Source organism: Physcomitrium patens, chromosome 6 (assembly GCF_059467195.1).
Source record: "Physcomitrium patens ecotype Gransden chromosome 6, ASM5946719v1, whole genome shotgun sequence".
NCBI classification, from domain to species: Eukaryota; Viridiplantae; Streptophyta; class Bryopsida; order Funariales; family Funariaceae; genus Physcomitrium; species Physcomitrium patens.
In genome coordinates, this window is record NC_143415.1 from 6,643,722 (window position 1) to 6,656,358 (window position 12,637).

The 12,637-nt window shown below is 37.0% G+C and overlaps 1 protein-coding gene across 1 annotated transcript; it reads right to left on the reverse strand.

The window, feature by feature from the left end:
• Positions 1 to 8,983: 8,983 nt before the first annotated feature.
• On the reverse strand, positions 8,984 to 12,315 carry LOC141045560 (uncharacterized). Its single transcript, XM_073534968.2, has one exon. It carries the CDS (start codon positions 11,558 to 11,560, stop codon positions 9,686 to 9,688), a length of 1,875 nt encoding a protein of 624 aa, XP_073391069.1. The 5' UTR covers positions 11,561 to 12,315; the 3' UTR covers positions 8,984 to 9,685.
• Between the last annotated feature and the right edge of the window lie 322 nt (positions 12,316 to 12,637).

Consider the following 12,637-nt stretch of genomic DNA (forward strand, 5'->3'; position numbering starts at 1 on the left):
ATATCAGAAAGCTATTATATAAAAAGAAATATAAAAAATCTATTTTTATTTAATTTACTTTTTTAGTTAGATAAAAATCTAACTAAAAAAGTAAATTAAACTTTTAATTAATAAATTAATAAATAATATTTTAAATTTATAATAATTAATAATTAATAAAATATATTAATTATTTAGCTATTATAATTGTAAGTATTTATAATTTTTTATTTAAATATTTGTAAAAGTGTTTAAATGTAAATTAATTTGAAGGATGTTAATAATTGGATTCATAAATATTCCTAAAAATATAGAAGCAATTACACATATAATTATACTAACTTCAATTGAATTTTTTGAGAGAAGCGAAAAAGAAGAAACGGTGTAAGATTGTACATAAGAAGTTACTTCTTTATTTTCTGTAGTAATTAATAATTTAATTATTTTTAAATAATAATATATAGAAATAACGCTTGTAAAAAGACCAATAAAAACTAAAAAATATAAACCAGTTTTCCAAGCACACCAAAATAAATAAAGTTTTCCAAAAAAACCAGATAAAGGGGGAATACCCCCTAAAGACAATAAGCATAAAGCAAGAGAAAAAGTTAATAACGGATCTTTTAAAATTAATCCACTATAATCACGAATATTATCTGTTCCTGTACGTAATCCAAATAGGATAATACAAGCAAAAGTTCCTAAATTCATAAATATATAAAATAATAAATAAACTATCATACTTGTATATCCGTCAAAATTTCCTGTAACTAATCCAATCATTAAATATCCAATTTGACTTATTGAGGAATATGCAAGCATACGCTTCATACTTGTTTGAGTAATAGCTACCAAATTACCCAATATCATGCTACAAATAGCTGATATTTCTAAAAGTGAATGCCATTGATTAGGAAGAAAAGGAAAAACAATATTAAAAAGACGAACTAGCAAAGCTAAACCCGCTATTTTTGAAGCAACTGAAAGAAAAGCAACGACTGGGGTAGGGGAGTTAGAATCGAAAAGAAGATTACTCATTATTTTCTCTCATTCAAAACTGTGCGTGAAACTTTAATTTCACACAGCTCCTAAGTAATAATATAAAATTTATATTACTCTCCTCGTGTGTGTATCAAAAATGAAAAATAAAATTTTATTGAAATTAAACTTTACGAGGAATCCTATTTTAGTGGTTTTTTTTAAGTAAAAAAACCATCTAATTTTTTTCGTTTTTAATAGTCATGAATTTTTATTATTTTAGGTTTAAAAAAAAAAAATACTTGTAATAAACTTATAATTTTCGAAGGATAGAAAATTACTAATTAGTATTTTTTGAAATCTTTAAATTATATAATTTTATTTCATTAGATTATTTTTTTTATTAAATTATCCTTAATAATTAATTTAGAATTTTTTCTATTTTAACTTTGCTTTATCTTAAATTTTATTAATTTTTTTATTTTTAATTTGATAAAAGTTATATTTTATTTTTAAGTGAAAACAATAATTTATTTTTATTTTGCATGTCTATAAAATATTTAAAAATATAATAAAACAATAAATAATATTATTTTTTTATATTTAAAATTAAAAAAACGAATCACACTCCTTCATAGACATCAGGAGTCCATTGATGAAAAGGTACTAAAGAAAGTTTAAATCCAATTCCTACAATAATAAATACCAGTGCAAGCAAACTTCCGAAAGAATTATACATCTCTGTACTAACAAGCCCATCTGCTATTTTTTGAAGTTGAAATTCTCCTCCAGATAAACCGTAAAGCCACGAAAAACCATAAGCTAAAATAGATGAACTTGTTCCACCTATAAGTAAATATTTCATAACCGCTTCGTTAGATCGCACATCTTTTTTAGTATAACCGGATAATAAATAAGAACATAAACTTAAGCATTCTAAAGATACAAAAATAGTAATCAAATCGTTAGCACCACATAAAAACATTCCTCCGATAGTTGCAGTTAATAAAAAAATAAGAAATTCTGTTATTGCTAATTTTGTACATTTAATAAAATCAATAGATAAAGGAATACATAATATTGAACATAATGCTATAAAAATTCGAAATATTTTGTTAAAATTATCAGCTTGAAAATTGCCTAAAAAACTAATAACGGGTTCTTCTTTTAATTGAAATATTAAAATAAAAATACTTAATAATAAACTTACTAAAGAAATAAAAAAAAATACATTTTTATCTTTTATTTTTAAAATTAAATCTAATATTAAAATACTTATTAGACAAAAAATAAGAACACATTCAGGCAAAATAGTTGTTTTGTAAAAAAAAGAAAGATCAAGTTCTAATTCCATAAAAATTTTCTCGATATGTAAAAAAATTTTAATACTTATATATTATATTTATATAAATAAGCGAGTAGTAAAAATTATATAATTTTCAAAATAATAAAACATATAACAAATGTATGTGCAAAGCAAACAATATCGTTGTGATCACAGTTGTACAAATCTAAATTCATAGTTGAAGTAAATACATGTTCTCTAAAAGTTGGTTAAACTAAATCTTAAGGTTAAACAGAAATTGAACAGTTAGATTGAAGAAATTATTCTGTAACATCAACGTTAAATTTTGATGTAATTTTCTTGCAGTTCTCTTAAGTCTGTAGGCAAACTGTTCCTGACAAGATCAAAGATCCAAACGTACCTTGAGAAATTTCTTTCTCTGGATCAGGATCCTACACGGTTCAGGTAACTACCCTCTTCCACAAAACTACCCTTTTCATCAAGAATAAACAATGTGACCTGATTGGGATCAGCTATAATATCCCAGGCTGACACTCAAAAATAAATATAAATAAATAAATAAATAAACGATGAATTCATACTAAAGACTTAATACCAAGGGCTTGTAAGCAGATCAAGGATAATGGTTCTTCAGAACGACAAACTTCACAGACACGAGAAGCACAATTGGCAATATCCATATTGTGCGACACCATTCCTTGTGAATCGGAGTTGTTGAAGATATGAAGAGCAAGATCTGTAAGCGGATGTTTTGATGCAGAAAGAAGAAATGCAAAAGAACTTCTCTCACACACAGATCACTTACTACTAGAGTCAAGTGGCATTCCGCAGTTGCATCTAGCGGCCGAGCCACCCCTCCTCAACTTTTTTTGTTGATTCCAACCTGCAAGCATCACCGAAGCTGCAGTTCATGTAGATCATGCGCAAAACCATCCGTCTCCTCCTCTCCGCATCAACTCGTCGGCACATCATCCTCGTCGTCCAGGCCAATGATGCGATCATCCTCTTCGTCTTAATCGACATCATCACTACAAACTGTGCCAGGGCTTGCATCCTTTTGACTCAGACCGATTACTAGTTTAATGTTTGCAGCAGCAGGCGTGAGAGCATGCTTGGTGTCCTCCATTTCAAAATCCTCTCTTGTAGATTTCGGCGCATACCTTTCTGTCGAATGAGGCTTTTGGGTTGTGGAAACAAAACCTGTTAGATGAGACTGCGATATCTTAGGGTTCACCCAAAAAACACATCTTTGGGTTCGCTTTCTCGTCAAGCAATCAATGTAGAAGCGATGGGAGTACCTAAACTGGTCCTAACTACCATTCTACCATGCCCAATTCTATGCATGGGAACGACTTCACTTTCTTCTGCACTAGCAATTTTCTCTTCCAAATTTTGAAAAGCATCCTCCTCAGGGTCTTGCTGGTCAATTGGACTTTGAGGTTGAGTCTGAAAAGCAACAATGTTCACTCCATGTACGGAAGAATTAGCTCCATCAGCAAGGTTATTGATAGTGTAAGTGTACTTCTCAGGAGTATACACACTCCAAGTCCTCCCTCAGGACAGTTTAACAAGGCACTTTCGGTGAGTAGAAACTCCTTCCCCCTTGTCAGGAGTTACCTTCACATCATTAGCTGTGGGCCTTGGGATGAAATTCAAAAATGCCATTGGTTTCTAAAGAGATACCCATGTAGCTTGTTTAACAACTTGTTGATTTCTGGGCAGTCGTTGACACAAATAAACTGTCGGTCGCCTGAAGCCCTGCCACAATCACTACCAGGCCTGGAGATGAAACCCTCCACCAAATCGTTTTCAGCTTCCGGAAGCATTCTTCTGTTTGATCCCTGGTGATCATGCATTCTTCTTCAACATTTGCAGCAGCAATATTCATGGCAGTTACTTCATTCTCATCAAATCCAATTCATTGACTTTTAAAGCAAGTTTTTGCTGAAGAAATACTCATTTCTGCCTTCTCCACAGCATCTGTATAACAATCAAGCGACTTAGATTTTGATTCAGACATCATGTAGAACAGTGAAAACATGTGTGAAGTGTATCCGTTATTTTTTTCTTCATGTGTTGTATAGTTTCTACCGATGCTCCTAATTTCTTTTTTGCAATGAATTGTAGTATTTTCTCTAGTGAGATTTCCAAGCATTTATTATTTATGTATGTGTATAAATATATATATATATATATATATAGTTAGGGGAATGTTAAATAGACTCAAGTTTTTACTAAATTTACGTACCCATCCAAACCATCATAGAAAGAAGAAAAAAAATAAAAAAAATAAAAAAAACAACAACAATGATCTCTAGATTTATTTCTTCACTATTGGATTTACAACCAATAAAAATCAACCACTTTCACCATGATTACCATATTCTTCATCAAGGGTCTATTTAATATTCCATTATATATATATATATATATATATATATATATATAATCTTAAAAACTTCATGAATTAGGTGTAGTATTTATTTATTTATTTTAAATTCTATCTAATAGTATTACTATTGGCTATAATTTGCTTGAACTATTGCTTTTGTCATCATTTTAGTCTCTCTCAATGTGGCACAAAGGCACTCCTTGAGCAATGAACTCAAAGATTTATGAGACTAGAAATTAATCAAAATGCTACTAGTTTGTAAATCCCAAATACCTATGATCATTAATAATAATAATAATTTATTTGAAAAGTAATCACTTTTTATATTTCTAGCATCTTTCTTCAATACACCTACACAAATATAAACAATAAATAAAAGAAATATTTACTTGAATTATATTATTTTTTTTATTGATTTACTAAAATTTCTTTCAACCCAGTATTTAATCAAATTAATTCTTAAACATGCTTTATATATATATATATATATATATATATATATATACTATTAAAGAAATTCTATTTTTAAAAAATAAATTTGTAGTAATAGTAACAACTTGTTGAAGTAAAAATATTTTTGAAATAGATTATTGCAAGTAAATGCATGGTAAAAAAAATAAAATCAATTTACATATTAAAAATAATGTATGGTATTTTGAACATAATGTCAAAAAATTTTGACTTACAAATGCAGTAGGTAACTTCAAAAATTAAATGAATAACATCTTTTGTAAATTCTTTAATGATTTTTTAAAATAATACACATTAATATATATATATGTATGTATGTATAACTATACATTTAATAAAATAAAAAATCAATTAAATATTAAATTTAAGAAATTTAAGTAAATATATTGAATGTGATCTTTTCAGAGATAAAACATATACTATATGTATATATATATATATATATATATATATATATGATTTTCTAAAATAAAATAATTTCAATTGATACCTTATACATGCTATATTTTAAAATTAAAAATATTTATAGAATATTTATTGAAAATTGGTCTCTAAAACGTTATTTGTTTGTGTATGTAGCAAATTCAAATAAATTATTTACGTGGTGAATCATTTTAATACTAGTATTTTTAAAAAATTAAAGAAAATCATATTATTTTTATAAATTAATGTTTTTAATTTTTATGCAAAGAATCAATAAAATACTTATAAAATTTTAAAACTTATATATATATTTTTTTTAAACTTTAAGTGAATAATTCTAAAAATAAAAAATAAAGAATAGTTACCAAATAAATGACAAATTATCAATTTTTAATGAAATTCGTAACAAGAGGAAGATATAAGTTTCTACTTTACTAAAAATAAAATTATAAAACTTTTTTTGACATTTTGATATTTTATTTTAACAATTATAAATTAAGAATCATAATTCTTTCAAACAGTATTTCAGTTTCAAAAAATAGATATGTAATTAAGAACTTTTGTATTCGAAAGCTGTTACAAGAACATAATTCTACTTATTATTATTATTTACACACCAATGTGACTGTCAAAAGTATAGATTCTTATGGTTCTTAGAAGTGCAAGGTAATTTTCCATACATACAAGTTTTTGAGTGACATATAACATATAAGTTACAAAACATTCTAACCTCAATTAAAAAAGCATAAAGACCACCAAAAGTACATTTCAAAAATTATTCTAATTAATTATTATGCTTTAATGTAAAATAATAATGGTTTATTTGGATCCAATGGAAACTGTATATTAATGAAAATTATTTCTAAATTTCATTCTCAAAAAAATATTCAGAATTATGTTACTTATTAAATGAAATTTTGTGAACACATAAACAGAGAGAGTGCTGCATTTGTTAGCCCCCACACAAAAAGAGTGAGTTTTTTCAACATAATGAAAATAATAATGATGATGATGTCACTAGAGGTATCAAGAGCCCAACCAAGTCTCATTGCTCATATGAATAAAATTTGTGCAAAACAATACTTGACCTCTTATTTTCCATAAAGAGAGATGAAATTTTATCTTTTTTGTTTGTATGTTTGTTGTTTATTTTTTCTTTCTTTTTCTTGTTTGCTTGTAATGTATATGTGTATATATATATTTATTTTAATTTTAATTTTAATTTTTAATTTTTTGGAATTAGTCTTCCAAATAATCACAGTTGTAAGAATTTGACATTTGGGATTAAACTATTTCAAACCCCAGAATAAAAAGCCAAAAAGATGTGTCCACACTGCAATCAGTGAGAGCACCTCCCCTAACCTCAAACGCACAGAGTACGAGTCCGAAGATACGATCATATCGTAATTTAATTTGTATTATGTACACCGTATTGAATAAGCGTACGTCGAGATCGTATGCCATGGGAGCGGCGTCGATGCGGGGAGGCGGCTCACGCGGCGGAGAGCGAGGAACGGTGGGGACCCAGTTGAACAGAACGGAACGGATCAGAAACGGAGCAACGAAGCAACGAAGGAAGGAAGACGATGGAGCCAAGCAGGCACGCAGGATTGATGAAGAAGCCAAGGTTAGCAGAAAAGCGGAAAGGAGAAAGAGACTGAGAGCCAGTGAAACTGAGAGAGAGTGAGGCAGTGACACTGAGAGACTGGGAGAGACTGAGGGAGAGAGAGAGCCTCGCATTGTTGCAGCAGACTTCAGGGACAATGAGCATTTATGACCAGGACGTGGCTCCGCCCCCCGAGATGATGCCCGTCCCTCCGTCCCACCTCCTCTTCCAGTACCATTATTTGCCCCAGATTGCTTGATTGCTGTTTAAACCCTGGCCTCGCCTCGTCACTCTGCCTCTACGGCAGCTGCAATCATCCCCTGCTTGCGCCACCGCTGAAGCCAAACGTCTCTAGGGGATCATCACAACGCCGCTCCATCCCCCACCCATTGGTCGCGGTTGGAGCAGATGGTATTTAAACAAGAATGCGCATTTACTGAATTCCTGACCAATAGCTCATGCAGTTCAGTTGATTATCCGTTCCAAGCTTCGATTGATTTCCCTTACGGACAAGTACTGATACTAGCTTGAAAGTACCATGATCGAAGTTTGTTTGCAGGATTTTGCAGAGGTGTATTAACAGATTACGAGCTGTGCGAATTTATGCAGCGCTGCATGCATGCGCACGATTGCATGCGTGAAGACGCGAACGGCATTGGCGAACTGGTGAAACATGGTGGAAACCAGTATGTGGTTTATGTTGAGCTATTGAATCTATCGGGTGTTCACAGATGGACAGGAGCCTGCGATTGGGTGCACAGTGTGACGTTGAAGATAGCGGAAACTGACAATCTTGTGTGTGATACATGCAAATTGTGCTATATTGGACAATGTGGGTTCATAATACGCTGCAAATTAGCTTGAGAACAAGATGAAATGCCTAAGGAAGCAAGAAGCGTGGACTCTCCCAAACGAGTGGAAACCTCTTCAGATTGACGAGCTGGAACAAGAGCGGATATCGTTCATAGTTACTATGCTTTGGTGATCGCAAATTCTGTCCAAAATGCAGTAAAAGCATATGGTATTCGTTGCATTTGAAGGTTCCTAGAAGAACTTTTCAGTGGAACTTTCAACTTTATTGCACTTGATTCACACATTTCTCTTGGTGCCAAGACTTACGCACTTGGCACAGCAGCATCTGAAACTGTAGTCACAAAAGGTTGATGCGAAGTTCGTCGGAAATGCAGGAGTTTGCTACACAGCGGATGCTAAGCACGGTCCTGGAAGAAAGGAGCTGCTACAAAATGTGGGACATGTTCCTCAAAGTGTAAGTTCTGCTTCATGTAATGTACGATTGAACTAATCAAGAAAATAATGAGCGGACATCACCAGTTGATTTTAAGATCAAACACAAACAATTCTCACTGACTAAAGAATCAAAGTTGGAATACAAAAACAAACAAAGCCAACTTGAGCATAGTTTGACGTCGGTTAAAGGAGGTTGAACATCCGCAAACAGAATTTCTGAGTTAATTGTTCTCAGCAAGATGTGCTGCAACACACATACTCGCAATGTGGTTGGAAATTGTCATCTGATAGCAAGGCAGTTTCCAACCACAATGCTAGATGATAAGTGACAAGTCGAACCAATTCACTTCCACATCAATTTATCAAGTGCTGAAAGCAAACACATCGTACCATCATGGAGTTGCTTGCTCTCTTTAAAACGGTAAATAATGGAAGATGAAGCAGTAACTCAAGATAAAATGATGCAACCAATTCTGTCAACAAACCAGCGTTCACGGAACAGGCTTCCGAATTTCGACTGGGAACGCAGGGTAGTCGTGTACATTCCATACATGAAAGTAAGAACATTCTTGCAGCAATGTCGCACGAAATGAGACACGTTTCCAAAGCATTCACAGATGTAACGTAATACACTTGATCAGCAAAATAGCACATTAGAAAAGTGTCCAGTTTGTAGATAGCATATAACTAAGCCTGCACCTGGACTAACACAGATGCCAACCTACATTTCATTAGTGACATGTTGCGGCACCAAAATCGATCACCTCACGCCCAGGAAGGTTACCCACGCCACCTGACGACCCTCATGCAGAAGTACAGTACAGACAAGATCTTGGAGTTCTGCCGTTTTTCGTACCATGTTGCCAGCAAGCGGTACAGAGCACCATCCGTGCGATTAACTGTTAACATTGCATTCGTCTACATAATATCCGCAGAGAATCACAGAGTGAAGTAAGGATATTGGCAACGAGGAGGTGAACTGCTCCCTCTTTTCGCGGATGACAAAACGACCCTCCCGCTTCATCCAGTGAATACGTAGTAAACAAAAGTTATAACACTACATGTTGTTTCTTATTGGAAATCCAGAGAGCTCGATTCTAATTCACAACCTTATGGATGAAAGAACTAAACTTACTACAGGCATGCAGCTGATAGCTCTATTCAAATCCTTGAGAGCAAGGGACAAACGGGACAATGAAATGCACATGTCCAACCTCTCAACCTGTCTAGACACCACGGAGTTGAGGTTTACATGCCATGGTCTTAGGGTACAGCATCTTTTTCAGACGATCACCTGGCCAGTGCTTGCGTCGATAAACTCCTTCCACTTTTCGCACTTTACCTCCGACATGGAATCCTTGTTGTTGTAAAGATCCCAGACCTTGTGTTGAAGGAAGCGAACGTACTCGAAAGTCTGGCTGAGCATGTGCACAGTGTCCAAGCGTTCTCCATTCGGCACGAGGCCCTGCAGAATACGAATGCGGTCGGTAAACTTCTCCCTGCGAGTGCGAGCAGCAATACTCTGAGGATCGGTCGCCGTGCCGTGACGGCGCCGCTGTTTTGGGGCTGGGGGCGACACGACATTGGAGCGGAAGTCTTCGTTGCCTCGATTGTTGCTGTACAACAGCGCGCTCAGAGCAGCGGCGTCGAACTTGTCTGTGTTCACTCCCCCATGCACCCTCGACAGGATATCTTTCGCGCCTGGTATGGACGACCTCCCGAGTGGATTCCCACCATGAGACGTACTCTGCATGGTGGAGAAAGAACGCTTGTTTGTGTTACTGCCGTCGACGTTAAATTCCGTCAATCTTTTCTGAATTTCCTCCGCCTTCAGGACCGAGCTGGTGCTCCTTGCCGAACTCGGACCCTGCAGAGTCGACGAGGCGAACAAGTGTATGTCCAACGGAGTCGTGGGTGAGCTTGGCGATGACCCCGCAAAACTAGTTGGTGATTTGATATCAGGCTGTTTTGAAGATTCAAGAGACCCACTTCCGACAGGGTATTGAGAACCGAACCATGACTCGTCCGACCAACAGAGACGTGCTGGGTGATCAGAAGATGTGTTGACAGCAGCCACCGAAGATTGCTTCGCCGGAATTGCGAGCTGACTCGGCTTGTTACCATGGGTAGTTCTGTTGCCAACGATAGCATTCTCGGCTGTACCAACACCGCCAACGAGATAAGATTGACAGAAATCCGGTGCAGAAGCTGCGTGGGTCATCGCTGATAGCGACGCGGCCATCGCGGAGCCTCTCTGTACACTTCTGGGGTTACTGTGGTGACCAATTTCACGAGCAGGCAACAAGGGGCCCATTTCAACAACGGGGAACGAGAGCCCGCATGCACCGGTGTCGGCCGTATCGTCCAGCATTGCATCAAATCGCAACTCTGGAAGAATAGCATCTCCGTTCGCACCCTGTGCACTCCAGAAGGAGTCCACATAGTTAACGATTGCATCTCGTTCCTCCCCACTGCTGTAGCTCAGGCTATTTTTGCTCTGAGAGGGGTCGGACAACTGCGGTTGGACCCTCGACTCGGAGTAGGTATCCACTGCCTGCTGCTCGAGATTGAGAAGCAGCATGTCAGAGGAGTCCCTGCTGCCTAAGTCAGAGGGGTGCGAAGGAAAGACCGTAGATGGTGACGGTGATCCAACGCAAAAACTTGGAGTACTGCATGAGCCGATGTTTTTAATTGACTCAGAAGTAGGATTGCGAGCAAGCCCTGGGGCCAAGGTGTTCACCCCGGCACGCCCAGGTGCGAGCGTGATCGCACTAGCAGCTTGGCGTTGAGCCATGAAGTAGCTGCTCAAATAGTTTGAATTCATCAGAATGCTGTCATTCTGAACCGGTTCAGGGACCGTGTCTGAGTTCAGAGACTGGTGATGCTGCAAACTGCTATGATGGACACCAAACAGCCCTTTCGATGACCCCTGCATGTCGCTGCGATAATTTGTCCAAGACGAGAGATCCCCAGTCCTCGACGCATCGTGAAGCATATCGTTGTGCGAAGCAGCGTAAAGCATGTTGATGTTCGTTGCCTCTCCATCTTTGACACCCTGCGCCACCAGATTCGAAGCAACACTCCACTTCCAAGGCTGCTTGCTCGTCCCAAATGCTTGCTCCCTTCCTAGGAAACACTCTTCAACCCTTGCGACCATCTCTTCCACAGGACCTCCTTTCAACCAACCGAAAATACCACGTGACAGGACCGTCCTAATCACTTGGATCCCTCAAAACTGTGCCTACAGATATCACGACACTACCGATACTCACTTCTCCCTACCAAAGCTCCAGCAACTCTCCACTGACATTAGCATCCATATTCTGTAACCCCAGGTTACTCGCTACCATCACCTCACACCTATTACAGCAGACCACTAATCTAACTGATAGTTAGACACACCCTCTTCACGCACAAGAGACTTCAAGGATCAAAAACTCGCGTTTCTTTCTGAACCTCCAGCCACTCCCCACTGACCTCAACATCCATGTTCTTGTCACCCCAGACTTTCCACAGCCGTCACTCCACGCCCAGTACTTCGGACAACTGATCTAACCAGTCGTCATACACCCTCCTAACGCACCAGGGACCCCAAAAAGCTGTAGCATTTGCACCGTCTTGAGAACTCCTCTTCTTAAAAACTCTCGATTTTACAGAAAATCTCAGCCACAACAGCAGGTCGAATCCACAGCTTCGACACTCCAGTCAGGTCGATGATCAGAACACTCGCCACAGGTCTGTCTATCGTAGCAGTAGTAGGAGTTGCCAAACACCCATTGGTATGCTTCACTCTGAAATGCTGGAGTGCAGAACTGAGGCAAGGATGCAAACTGTGGGACTAGTCCAGTGCAGAGAGGAACAGCTCTCTCTCAAGCAGGCATCGGCAGGCAGCACGCAAATAGAATATATAAAACCAAAGGTTGGGCTGGCGACTGCTTGTATAGGCCTCTAGCGGTGGCATATATGGGGCCCACCTCGCGGCATGACCGCCGAGGCCCCTGTATTGCGCCTCGGGTTCGAGATCATCCAATGCTGTAGCCATCCTCCCGCTGTGACGCCGTCTGCTGACGGCCGCTGGTTTCCCTGCCGCAGCTCTCCCGCAGCTCTCCTCCCTTCCTAACCACCCTACAGTGCCTGCCGCTGACCGTTCTCTGCTTTCTTCTCTTGTCTGGGCTGCTGGGTTAGTGAGCATCCTCTAACTTAACCCTCATGCTCTCTTGTCTGAATGCATTCA

Excerpts from the sequence above, each read along its gene's own strand:
- LOC141045560 (XM_073534968.2), bottom strand. The coding sequence starts at position 11,560 with ATGGTCGCAAGGGTTGAAGAGTGTTTCCTAGGAAGGGAGCAAGCATTT.